At 34.1% G+C, this 13,115-nt stretch overlaps 1 protein-coding gene across 1 annotated transcript in view; it reads left to right on the top strand.

The window, feature by feature from the left end:
* The window catches only part of SCN7A (sodium voltage-gated channel alpha subunit 7), a 77,689-nt gene that overhangs the window by 22,118 nt on the left and 42,456 nt on the right, over positions 1 to 13,115 (top strand). Inside the window, exons 8-10 of the mRNA XM_061201238.1 lie at positions 2,354 to 2,495; positions 6,084 to 6,290; positions 12,289 to 12,385. Of these exons, the coding sequence (XP_061057221.1) occupies positions 2,354 to 2,495; positions 6,084 to 6,290; positions 12,289 to 12,385 (446 nt within the window). The remainder of the gene's footprint in view (positions 1 to 2,353; positions 2,496 to 6,083; positions 6,291 to 12,288; positions 12,386 to 13,115) is intronic.

Raw genomic sequence — 13,115 nt, 5'->3', positions numbered from 1 at the left:
CAACATTTGCACCCATGTTGATTTTTAACTCTACGCCTTTACCTATGCTTATAAATAATGGTGATTAGTATGAACAGCAATAGCCAAGAAAGAAGGCCTGTTCTTTATGTAGTAAAGAGAAACAAACAAATAACTAATTTTAAAATACTAAGTTATGTCTAAATTATTGCCAGGTGTAATAAATTAGCAATAATACAGAAACCTCAAAGTTAAGGGTTTTATTCATTTTAGTCACTGGACCTAGATAATGGTGAATTAAATTATAAAACACAAAGCTATTGATTTCGATGGCATCTGCATTTGCCATGGGAGAAGTTTGCTAATCCTGCTTTACTAAGATATTTTATTTTATCGAAAACAAACCTTCTTCCACCTGGTGGGGATTTCAGTATCTATAGACAGCACACAGGATATGGCTCAGAATATTATCTGTAGCCCTTGAGAAGGAACTAAAGGTCCTTGACTATGTTTAATCTAAACTATTATTATTTGGTCTCCTTTGATTGTTTTCCTCTGTTTCTACTTTTTCTCACTTCTCTGATTAAACTTATTCTTTGGTTAAAGTTTTTCCACAGACAAAAGGCAGGCGGAGGACATGGGAGAGCAAGGACCATAGCGTCCTGCTCCGTTTCAGTATCCCTGATCAATAGTATTTATTTAATGATTATTGCTTTTATTAATGGTTCCCATTTGATTACATAATCTCATTTTACCATCAAAACCATGCTGAGAAGTGTACAATATGGAATACTATTAATCTGATTTTACAGAAAAAAGTATAATGGATAGACTAGCTAAATGATTTATTCAAGGTCAAGAAGTTAGTAAATGGAAGAGCTGGGACTTAAATAAGAATCTGATTTTCTGTTTTCAGTGTGCCCCAGAGCTAATAGGACTTATCAAGAAAGACAATATAATCTGTTCTTCAGCCAGAAGATTTTGAAGAAAAAAAAATTAAAGATATGATGTTATTTCACTTATTTTATGGCTTGTATATCTTTAATGAATATAATTTACATTAATAACAAGCTGATTGCTCTTAAAAACAGTACTTATAAATAATTCTTCAGTGAGATGACAAAACTCTCAAGTTTTATTGTCCTATAATTTCAGATGAAGAGATAAGAAGGTAGAAATAGAGTGCTTCTCAGCAGTACTACGACTCAATTCCTTGTTACTTCCCTAAGCCGGGATGACTTGACACCCATTTGTAAACTCAGCTCTTTCTTAGAAGCTCTGGGCACAGATTGACAAAAAAAGCACACAGGAGAGGCAAACATGAGTTATGCAGTTTAGTTGTATTAAGGTGATTTAGACATATTGTTGCTTACTCAGCTCTTTTTGCCACCCTACTGCTGGGCTTCCTTTCTGTTTTCAAGTCCAGATTGTGATTTCATCTCATCGTGTCTGCCCCATCCCACTCGAGCTAACCCTTTCAATGCACATTCCAAATTAAATTTGACCTGAAATGCATGTTGAAGATATCTGGTCATGGATAGACAGAATCACAATGATATAGTATGCCAAGGCCAGAGGAGAAAGTCATACAGCGTTTCACCTGCAGCCATCATACTTTGCTGCATGGTAAACTATCCCAAAAGTTGGTGCTTTAAGACAAGAACAGAAATTCTTTTGTTCAGATTCTGTAGGTCAGCAATTTAACAAGCCTCAACATACAAGTACTTTTTAAACCTCTGTTTGCATCACAATTGTTAACCATTAACAAGTATGCAAAACAAGTCACATGGCCAAAGTTCCAATAATGTAGGAGGAACTACAGAAAGGTGTGGATGGAGGACGCATGATCTATTGGGCCACTACTGTCATAATGGACCACAACACCCAAGCCCCAATAGGTAAAAGTATGAAGACTCCATGAAAGGAAATGAAATAAATATTTAATCATCTTTCTACCAAACTGCCAGTTCTGCTTATAAATTATTGATAATAAATTTTTTCTCACTCTTAAATAATGGGATGTAAGGGTTTGAGGTGAGATCATTTAAAAATTAAACCCTAAACTACTACAGTTTTATTTTTATCAGTGTTATTTTCCATCAGTTATACTTTCACTTTCTGGGTAGTAAAGAAATCTTTAACAAAAGGCTTGGCAAAAACCATTCGTGAGGCCCTGTTGTCTTTTAATTTAATTAACAAACACTGTTCACTTATATCAACTTAAAGTCTAACTCATATTCAGCTTTTTCCGCTGGGAATTGTTTGGGAGAAGACTACTTCCTGTGGAAGAGGGAGCCCTTTATTATTCATGGGCAGATGTTCTATATTTATGATTTGACCATAATCTGAAAGTCACCTAAGAGTAAGCAGTTTTTCTTTTCTGTGTCTTAATTAGTCAGTGTCCTGAAGGATATGTGTGTGTAAAAGCTGGTGTAAATCCTGATTATGGCTACACAAATTTTGACAGTTTTGGCTGGACCTTATTAGCCCTATTTCGGTTAATGATGCAAGATTACCCTGAAGCACTTTATCACCAGGTAAGAACACAGAGAATCTGCACTGCACGGGAAAATGGTGCCATGCTCCTCCTTTCTGAAATAATTATCAAATATAATACACTGTATTAAATTTTTATGTGAAGAAGAATTTGAGGACAGAAGAAAAGAGGACGAGAATTACCTAATGTCAAACTGTATGTTAAAACTGAGCCCAGGTCTGTGTTCTTATGTATGGTATTGATATCTTATTTAATCTTTGAAACAATCCTACAAGGATATAAATATGTATATGTGCTTTTTTATGAAGACCCTAAGATCAGAGCATTTAGGTAATCTCCCCAAAGTTAAAACACATGTATCTGCCAGAGATCACTATACTGCTCTGTGGTCTCAGACATTTGACATTAACTAAGTAAAGAGCATTTCTAAGTACTAATTCTTTAGACAAAAAAATTGAACCTATGAGATTACCATGTATTAAGAAATTATTTGTTGAATGCCCACAATGTACTCTTTCTCTTTAATTCTCTATTTCTTCTCATTCTCCTTTAATATTCAATCAGGCTCCAGTTGTAATAGCAGAAAGCCTGCTGTTATGAGACTTGAAATCAAAATGCTGAGAGTCCTCCTTTATAACTGATGATTTGTGTGCCATAGTGTCTCAGAAGGATATAATACGTGCTCATTAAAATAGAGATTCAATTTTTCTTTTAAGAAAAGTTCCAGCACAGTGGAATATGCAGTGTCATTTCAGCAGCATAGTTAATATCGAAGGATATTAGATAAAATAAATAAATTACTTTAAATTCCAGAAGTATTTACAGTTGAAGAAGCACACTCTTTTTAAACACACACACACCATACTTTTTTTTTTTTTACACCATACTTTTTATGATTGAATAAATTATGGTTTGTGTGTATGTGTGTTTACAGGCCATTAATAATGATAAGGGTAATATAATATATTTTTGGCACAAAGGTTCATAATATATTATTACATGAAAATCAGGTAAACCAAACATGCGTGTAGTATAATTATATTTCTAGTAGAAGTACATAAAAATATTACAAGTGATTTTTTCTTTATGCAAACTATATTTTTCTAACTTTGTAAGAGTAGTTGTATTGTTATTTCCCAAAATTTTGACAAGCATCAATGCCTCCTCCACAACACTATAAACTTCTTATTTCTAAAATAATCTCATCATGTTATTCTCCTTCTAACAATCCTTCAGTGATTTCCAAATTTCTATGGGATGAAGTTCAAAGTCCATATGCATTGTCCATAGTGCCCTTTAAAATCTAGTCTCTGCATTTGTTGCCAGATTCATTTCCCAACAATATCCCAATATATACTCTCTGCTTTATTTGAGTCAAAAAGACTTGCTGTTTCCTAAATGACCTTTTCCCATAATTTCTTGTTTCAGTGTGTGCAAATTCAAGTTTCTTCCATCTTCAGTCTCATGCCTCAGATTTATGCCTCCAAGCTATATTTCTTTTTTGAGCTTTTCCCCAACCTCTTCTTTTAGAGCTGGACATATTCTACATCAGAATTCCATGGTACCCTGTAATTGCCTCAGGTAGTGGTTATTTTAATTGCTTGTTCAGCATTTCCTCCCACTAGGAGATACACGACCTAAGAAGAAGTATTTTGTCTTATTTTAATTTTTGTATTCTCAGCATCTAACACATAGAAATGCTTGATGAAATTTTAATAAACAAAAATATAAGTGAATATTTATGGGTTATGTTACTTTATATAATAGTGAATGTCTTGCCTTTTTTTTACAGCTTTCAAAGTACGTTAGCTAATTTTCTTGGTAACATTGGTCTAAAGGAAATCCTCTCATACAACCAGTGAAATGAGAAATCAGTCTGGGAGTGCCCTGGTGCTGGAGTCTTACAGGACCTTCATCATTATTGTACTCTAAATTTTTATTGACTAGTGTAGATAAGGTTTGCTTTGATTTGGACTGGATTTTTACTCTGAGCATTGACCTACTGAACTAAACTGACTATGGCTAGGGAAATTTGGCAATTATTCCCAAAGAGTACAGCTCATGTTTTAGAGAATATCATTCCCCGTTCATTCAACAAATATTTATTTGACCCAAGTACTCTTTGATACAACATCAGTATGGAAATGAACAAAGCAGGTTGTCAATCCTCATGGAATGGAGTTATGTTTAGCAATAGTTAACTTTTACTGCATACTTGCCATGAGCTAAGATCTTCTCATACATTGTTTCATTTGATTTTCATAACGAATCTATGATAAAGGGGTATAATTAGCCCCTATTTCCTGCTAAAATATAATAGAACTAGAATTTGTATACTTTTCCATTCTAATAAGATTGTATACTTTTATTCTCCATCAGCTTCATATAGGGGAAAGAGCAAAAGTTTTGAATTCAGGCATTCCCCCACAGTTGTGAGATCTTTGTCTATCTAATTTTCATCTCTTTTCTATGTGGTAAATACCACATGAATGTTTTGCCCAGAATTAATAAAATAATAACCATAAAGTATTTATTAATGTACATGTCCTGCAGTGTACTCCATGATATCTGTTACTAACTCCTGAATATACTGTAAATGACAGACATTTAGTAGGAAAAACATTTAACCACATCCTAAATAGCTGACTCACTGGGATAATCGAGTTTATTAAAAATACCTTTAAAGAAAAACATACTATAGATTAATAAGAAATTATTTCTGACTAAATGTTAGAAGTTCGTATTAATTTGTAAACATTCTTAACTCTGTTATATCAACACCGTATTTTCTGTAAATACCTGTCTATTGATTCAAATGAATACTTAAAAATTAAAACTGTTCCCATTTGTTTTCTTGAAATTTGTTCATATACTTTAATTAATGAAGATAAATCAGTGGACTATATTTTGGATTTGTAATATCTACTTATAAATTTAAAATTTTTCTGATATATCTTAGGTAATTATTATGAAATAAAAGCTAGTCAATGCACAGTTTGGAAATCTACAGTTTTGTATTTTTCTATCCACAAATGACTTCATATAAGTGAATGATATGACTTTCCTTTGTGATTTGTCTAGAGGTTCATCAACAAAGCAGGTATTCCGACAGATATAGAAGTATTCCTGTTCCTCACCCCTTTGAATAGACCTGATTTTGTACCTCGTTGCTATGTTTCCGTAAAGTAAAGTTCAGAGGAAAGTAATCTCCAAACAGTCATTCTTTGACTTTATTACATTTCATATAGTTAAAGATTCTACTGCAAAGTAAATAATCTTTCATATTCAGACTGTCCAGCATTCTTTATTGAAAGATGACAGTTTTTTCCTTTCAACATGTTTACTCTGTTAATGAAGACATAAAAGTCAGATGTTCAGCCTGAATTAATTAAATTACTAAGTTCTTCCCTGGTTTTGTACCATATATTTTGTACCTTACATATATGTCTAAATTGAAGAGCTTTCATTTATTTATCCAGGTAGAGCCAGTACTTAAACTGTCTTGTGATTACATTCCCCTTATAACTAAATTATTTTCATAACAAAATTTCATTTTTCATTTTAAAATAACAGATTGCAGGAAGACAAATAACGTTTCCTCTCTGTCCTGTTTTCCACCTCTCCTTAGATCCTTTATGCTTCTGGAAAGGTCTACATGATATTTTTTGTTGTGGTAAGTTTTTGGTTTGCCTTTTATATGGCAAGTTTGTTCTTAGGCATACTTGCTATCTCCTGTGAAGAAGAAAAGCAGAGAGCTGCTGAAAAAGCTAAGAAGATTGAGCCGGAACTTCAGCAGGCTTTAACGGAACTTCAAGAAGGAAATAAAGCAGCAGAGGTATAGATTTTTTTTAATGCTTTTTTGCAGTCAGAGTTTATCTTCTTGGAGCACATTGTCTTCTAATAGATGCTCAATATCTGTGTGTGGTACATAAGATCATAAGTGATTTTAATAGGAGGGCTCATTTTTGCTACATAACTTTCTTTCCTGAGTGTGGTGTGGTAAGAGTGACCAACATGTTTAAGATTTTGTTTTTGCTCCAAACTGCATATTACTACTGCTGATAAACTATGGATATATTATATATTTTTTTGAACTTGACTTCTCTTAATGCAGATATAATTTATTAATTTAAACTTGCTTCAGACAGCACATAAGAATTAGCTTTGGAAAATTTTGGTGTTCAACTCAAAAGTGACAGTGCCTTCCATAATTTACAAATCAGAAAGTATTAAAAGCATGGATCGAAGTATAGTACTGAAGTTGTATAAAGAGGAAAAAATTTTACTTTATTGACTTTCTTACTCGTTCAAGAGGAAATGCACTGTGCATCCTGACCTAAGGAGTTATTTTACCTGTGGAATAATTAAGTCCATGATCAGTAAAACTTAATACAGTTTTACTCTAATTTTCAATGACCTTAGTGTTGTGTTTGAATATATTTTCAGATGCTTAGCCTCATAGCAAAAGATTTGGCCCATGAATCTAAAAGTATTGACAGAAGTAACATTAAAGAAGTTGTAGAAAATTATCTTTAAAAATCTAAATTGTGCCATAAGTGTGCAGAAAAGAAGAACAGGACCTAGAAAAGCAACCAGAAGTACCTTTCTTATATTCCACAGGACCTAGCTATCTCACACCTCCTCTTAGGTTTAGAGAGGGATAGGTTTAGCTCAGTGTCCTAATACCCCTACCCAGAAGCTGTCAAGGTGTGCAGTGGGCAGAAGCCAAAGCAGCCTAAGGGGGACAGAACCCATGCCTCTTCTGAGGTGTTGCTCCCTTCCTCTATGTTGGGAGGAGCCCCCCTGCCAAGGAGCTTGTTCTTTGGAGGGTGCTTGGCCCAAAGTGATCACAGGCAAGTCCAGTGCTCCCATCCCACTGGCCTAGTTACAGGACCCTCACTTGTGGGAGGGGAGCCATGCCCTGCCTTCTTTTCCATCCTTCTGGAATATTTATTTTTGCACTCCTAACAGTTGCTAATTAAGATTGTCTACACGGGAAAAATACTCAAACTATATTTTCTAGTAGATGTAAAAAGGACAGATTGAGGGAGCAAACAAAAGATAGAAAGGAGCTATATCCAGGATCCTCTCATATAAAAAAGATAAAAAGAGCTGAGGAAAAGTAAAGGGCAAAAGATTTCACTCTGGCATGTGTAGTATGGCTGGCTAAGAAGTTCATTAATACCAAAGGCCCCTGCTGGGCCAAAAAGGGGAAAATGTTAACTTCCCTGTTATATAACCCTTTCATTAAGTTGTCATCAGTAAAGAAGCTCTAGAAAAGTCATTCCACTAAAAAGTGGGGCCTGAATGATATGATATAGGATCATACCAAATGACAAGTTATTGATAGATATGTGTATCTATGAGGTTTCAATGCATACAATTGAAAAATGAAGCAATTACAGACCGTATGAAGAAAACATGTATAAAAAGAAGCTATCAAATATAGCCATCATATCACCCATGAGGAAGTCACAGAAAAACAAATTACAAAAGCTTTCTGTCTCTAGAAATGAGTCCGAGGTCCTTCAGATTGAATGATTGTAGTCTGAATGATATGTTGAATGTGTAATTTGTTTCGAAGTGGCATTTCAAATGTCAAGGGCTACACACAAATGCATTCAAGAGCACAATACTTCTCTTATTCCAGATGAGATGCCCTATTAGCTCTGCTTATGAAGAACTTAGATTATTTCCTAATTTCCCAATATCTCCATTCATTTATCTATTTGGATCACATAAAGCCTTTCTGGTTTTAATTAAAATCTTTCAATTATAAAAGATTTCTGTTCCTGGAAGAGTACTAGAACATTTTGTCATGCAAAAGTTTTCTGGGAAAATGAGAATAAAAGTTATTTTCACAAGATGTATTTTCTTTTCCTTTTTTATTTATACATAAGAAAACACTGGACAGTGAAGAATTTAAAATGGAACATACTGAGGACCCTTTAGGTGACCAACCTGATTTAACCCTAGACAGATTCTAATTCCAATGTTGGAATTACTGGAAAATTACGTATGTGTTTCATATTCTCACATTATAAAAAAACAGTACATCATATTGGCTAAAATCAGAGTTTTGCAGTCAGATAAATATAGATTTAAGTCCATTTTAGCCACTTAATAGATGTATGATATTTGCCAAGTCTGTTAACCTTTCTAAACTTCAGCTTCTTCATCTGTAAGGTGTGTATTATAATATCTGTGTCATAGGTTGTTGTGAGATTCAAATTAAATAAATGTTTGTAAAGCACTTAGCACTGCTTAGAATATACTAAGCAACTGAAAAAATGGTAATGTCTAATTATAGGAAAGACAAGAAGGCAACTGCAAGAAGGCACTGCCGTCCATATGGAGAATACTTGTCAATATAAAATTCTTTAAGTCTTTGACTATGTCTCCCTTTTAGGAATAATTAAAGTAATAATAATAATAATGATGATAATAATAGTATATAATGTTTATTGAGTGTCAACTATGTGCCAGACACATAATTAGTGTCTTCACAAATTTCTCAAATTTAAGCTTTATTGAGAAGTTCCAGTTACAAAGTTTGATCTATATTTATTGGTAATTGATTTCTCAACACTGAGAAAGAGAACCCATTTTTCATCACTTTACCATCATTGTTCTGGAGAATCAACACTGAAACAATATTATTTCATCAGTTACACAGTTTGTAGGTGAAACTTTCCTATGAATTGTCAGTTATTGGCAAAACCTTAGAAAAGAATGATTTATACAGCTGTAGGAATATAAATATTAAAAAAAATTTGCCTATCTAAACTGACATCCTTATAGTTCACCTGTATAATTAAACATTATTGACAATATTCTGTATGTTAAGCATTGTATTAAGCATTGGAGATTTTAAAATGAATAAATACAAATACAGTATCTATCATCATGAAGCTAATGGTCTAATGGGGAGATAAACTATAAAATTACTATAAAAATAAATTGTAACTTTAGGACCACCAGACATTATGTTTCCTGATGTTATGAAATAGGAAACACAAAACACCACAATATATTCTTGCCAAAATCCACGCTAAGTCTAATATGCCTCTAGATCTAACCATCTTTTTCCAGAGACTATAGGAGAGAGAAGAATGCATTAAATTAAACTAAAAAGACATAATCTGCCAAATTAAGAATGTGGAAAATTCTACAATATAAGTGATTCAGTGTCTTTAACAAATCACATAAGCTAAATAAATTTAAAACCATGATAATCAGTAGAACTGCAAACCAAAAAAAATGTATATCATTTTGTATTTTGATTGGAACAGGTCAACTATAATAGAATGTTTCTGAGCAATGAAAGAAAATTGAGCATGGTCTGGGGCTTGGATAATATTAAGGAATTACTAATTTTGCTGATTGTGATAATGGTGTTGTGACTATCTTTTTAAAAAAGCTTATTCTGAAATTTTATGATATCTGAAATTTGATTTAAAATACTTCAGGAAAAAAGTAGGGTGAGTAATACATGAAAAATGGAAAGTATAACGTCATTAATGGTTGAAGCAACCTATTGGGTACCTGGTGAGTATTATTCTCCACTAAAAAAATTAAATGAAAATACGGGAAGTGTTATAAAAGTGAGAAACATAGTGCTTTGAAAGCCTGTAATAAAGGATTTCTCTGAGTCAGAAAAGGTTTTTATTGAGGACTTGGCACTTGAACTGAGATCTGAAGAATGAGTCCATTCTCTCTGGCAGGAGGGAACAGGATGAGTCAGAGGATTAAAAAGGCCAGTGGGGTTGCAGTAGAGAGAGGAAGTCTGGATCCAAGACGAACACTTCAGGTGTTCATTGCTAAATGCCAGAAGTATGACTGGGTTCTTCCTTTTTCACATCTCCCCTCCAGAGAAAATTGAAACCAGCGGTGAAAAGAATCCTAGCCCCTTCTTCCAGTTTAATTTTAATGCTGGATTGTCTAAAATTCAGCCATATGTCCTTATTAGCTCTTAAACTTCCAAAAAGGAGATTTTTGAGTCATAATCCTTTCAATTTACATTGTAAAGTAGCTATATCCTTAGGAGTTGGCCAACGTATGGGCACTTATTGAGAAGTTCAATTGAGAGAAATATATTACTAGACTGATATGTGGTTTGTTCATTTTGTATCCTAAAACATATCCATAGTTCAAGCCAAATCACTAATGAGCATTGACTGTCTCAACAATAACGTTATTACTCTCCCCGCTCCACTGCTCCCCCCATCACAGATGATGATCTTTACTGGATTGCTCTTTGTTGTAAATTCATCAAACATTGTCACCGTCACTACCAGAAGCAGCTCTATGAGAAGTAATTCCTCGGTATTAAGAATATAGTGGAGGATATTGTTCACGATATGACAAAGTATCATCTTTATGAAGAAACACCTGGGAAATTCCTATCAGACTTTAATAACAGAAAAATTATAGTTCTGTTGGTTTTTAACTCATGGAAATTTGGAATTATATAAATTATCACATATTTTATGTAGCCTTGTAAGTCAGCCAAGAAAATACTTTCTGGAATAAGCATTGGTTTAAATAAATAAATTAGCTTCACATCCTGAGCTTTTGCTTACTTTTTCAGTTAAAAAAAAAAAAAGTGAGGCAACAGAGATCTGTAGATGTAAAGAATCTGTCATTTTCCTGATGGAACTCAGTATGTAGTACAGTTGGTTTTTACCTCCTCTAGCTCTAGTATTTAAATTAGAAGGACTTGACTCCTACGGAGTGAGATGAATGTGATGATTCCCTTGATATCTACTCTGGGACTTCAGATAGACCTCAGCAGAACCTGCCAGCCAGGGTGCTCTGGGTATGGGTTATCAGTGAGCCTCAACCACGAATCCCTTCAGTGTTAGGGCAGCAGCAGGCCCATGCCAGTTATCTCTATTCAAAAGCTGCCTCACCTATTTATTTACTATTTATTTCACCTATTAGGCTCACCTATTTACCAAATTAACAAGCATACAAATATTATTATTCTTTGTGTGTGCCAAGTGTAAAAACTGTCGGGAGCTCTATGGTGCAATATCATCTACCCATTGCCAGTTTCTTACAGTTTAAATTCAAATACAAAATTTATACATGGTCACTAGAAACATCTGGGGCCATACTTGTGATAATCATGAATGTGTGGAACTTGTAACATCTGCATCGAAGCCGAGGAGTTTTGAGTGCCTTTCCAATGCAAGGGTTCTTTTTAACTCTGTAGCCACATCAGCAAAACAGAGGATGTCTTAAAACCATTACTCAAGAGTCATGAGGGACGGAAAGATGTGATTCCGTTTTGGAATTATCAAATATGTTCGAACCAAAAATATCCTTTAAAATTCATTCTATTACCTGATATTACATGGGACATATTTCATCATCTCAACACCAAATAATTGATTTTACCAAGAGAGTTTACAAAGTCATAGTTAACATATCCCCAAGTAAAAAATGTAAGGTGTTAGAGAAATGTAAGGTGTTATTGTTCAGTAGCATGTTTGCCAACTGGATATTCCACAATAATTCTAAACTGTACACTGAATTCTTTTTCAAATATGGGTAATACCACTATCATTCTCTGGTTTTCTCCTTTTATAGTTGACCTCATAATATAAAATGATTTTGTTGAGTTGCAAGTAATACGCATTCATTTTCCAAATAATCCTAGGTCAGTTTAATAATACCTATAGTGTAAAGAGTGCCAAATTATGGACCACAGAAAGGCTTTTGGAAGTAAGAATCAGCATTTTAAAGAAGGCTATAAGCCTTCTTATAGTTATAGTCTTAGATCTACAAAGGGGAGAAGCCAGTATTAGACTCATCAAATTTCTTTTTAGACCGAGACTACAGAAATAGAAATGAAGAAAAGATCATCAACTTCTATGATTACTTCTTTGGATATGTTGGATGATACTACTATCAGACATAAAGAAGGTAAAGTAAAAAATATTTAGACACTATGGAAGGTACCATTCATATGATTCACTTTTTTAAAAATTAATTAATTAATTAATTAATTTATTTATTTATTGGCTGTGTTGGTTCTTTGTTGCTGCCCGCGGGCTTTCTCTAGTTGCGGCGAGCGGGGGCTACTCTTCGTTGTGGTGTGCGAGCTTCTCATTGTGGTGGCTTCTCTTTGTTGCGGAGCATGGGCTCTAGGTGCGGGGGCTTCAGTAGTTGTGGCACACGGGCTCAGTAGTTGTGGCTCGTGGGCTCTAGGTGCGCAGGCTTCAGTAGTTTTGGCACGGAGGCTCAGTAGTTGTGGCACATGGGCTTAGTTGCTCCGCGGCATGTGGGATCTTCCCAGACCAGGGCTCAAACCCGTGTCCCTGCATTGGCAGGTGGATTCTTAACCACTGCGCCACCAGGGAAGTCCCCATATGATTCACTTTTAAGGAAATCCTCCAATTTCTTCAGAATTTTAGATGATAATAACTAAAATTTAAGGAATAGCATGAGACTATTAGGATAAACAATACTTTAAAATTTCATAAGCATAGTGTTTTAAACACTGGAAAAGGAACCAAAGAGTGCCAAGGAATTTTCTTTGTTTAACACTGAAAACAACATGAAGTATTACCTTGTAACTAAAAATACAGTTTGGTGTATATAACATTAACCTATTAAGGTCCTTTTTATACTTGTCTCTGCTTTTTAAATATAT

Source organism: Eubalaena glacialis, chromosome 1, assembly GCF_028564815.1.
Source record: "Eubalaena glacialis isolate mEubGla1 chromosome 1, mEubGla1.1.hap2.+ XY, whole genome shotgun sequence".
NCBI classification, from domain to species: Eukaryota; Metazoa; Chordata; class Mammalia; order Artiodactyla; family Balaenidae; genus Eubalaena; species Eubalaena glacialis.
This window is presented reverse-complemented; position numbering and strand designations above follow the sequence as displayed.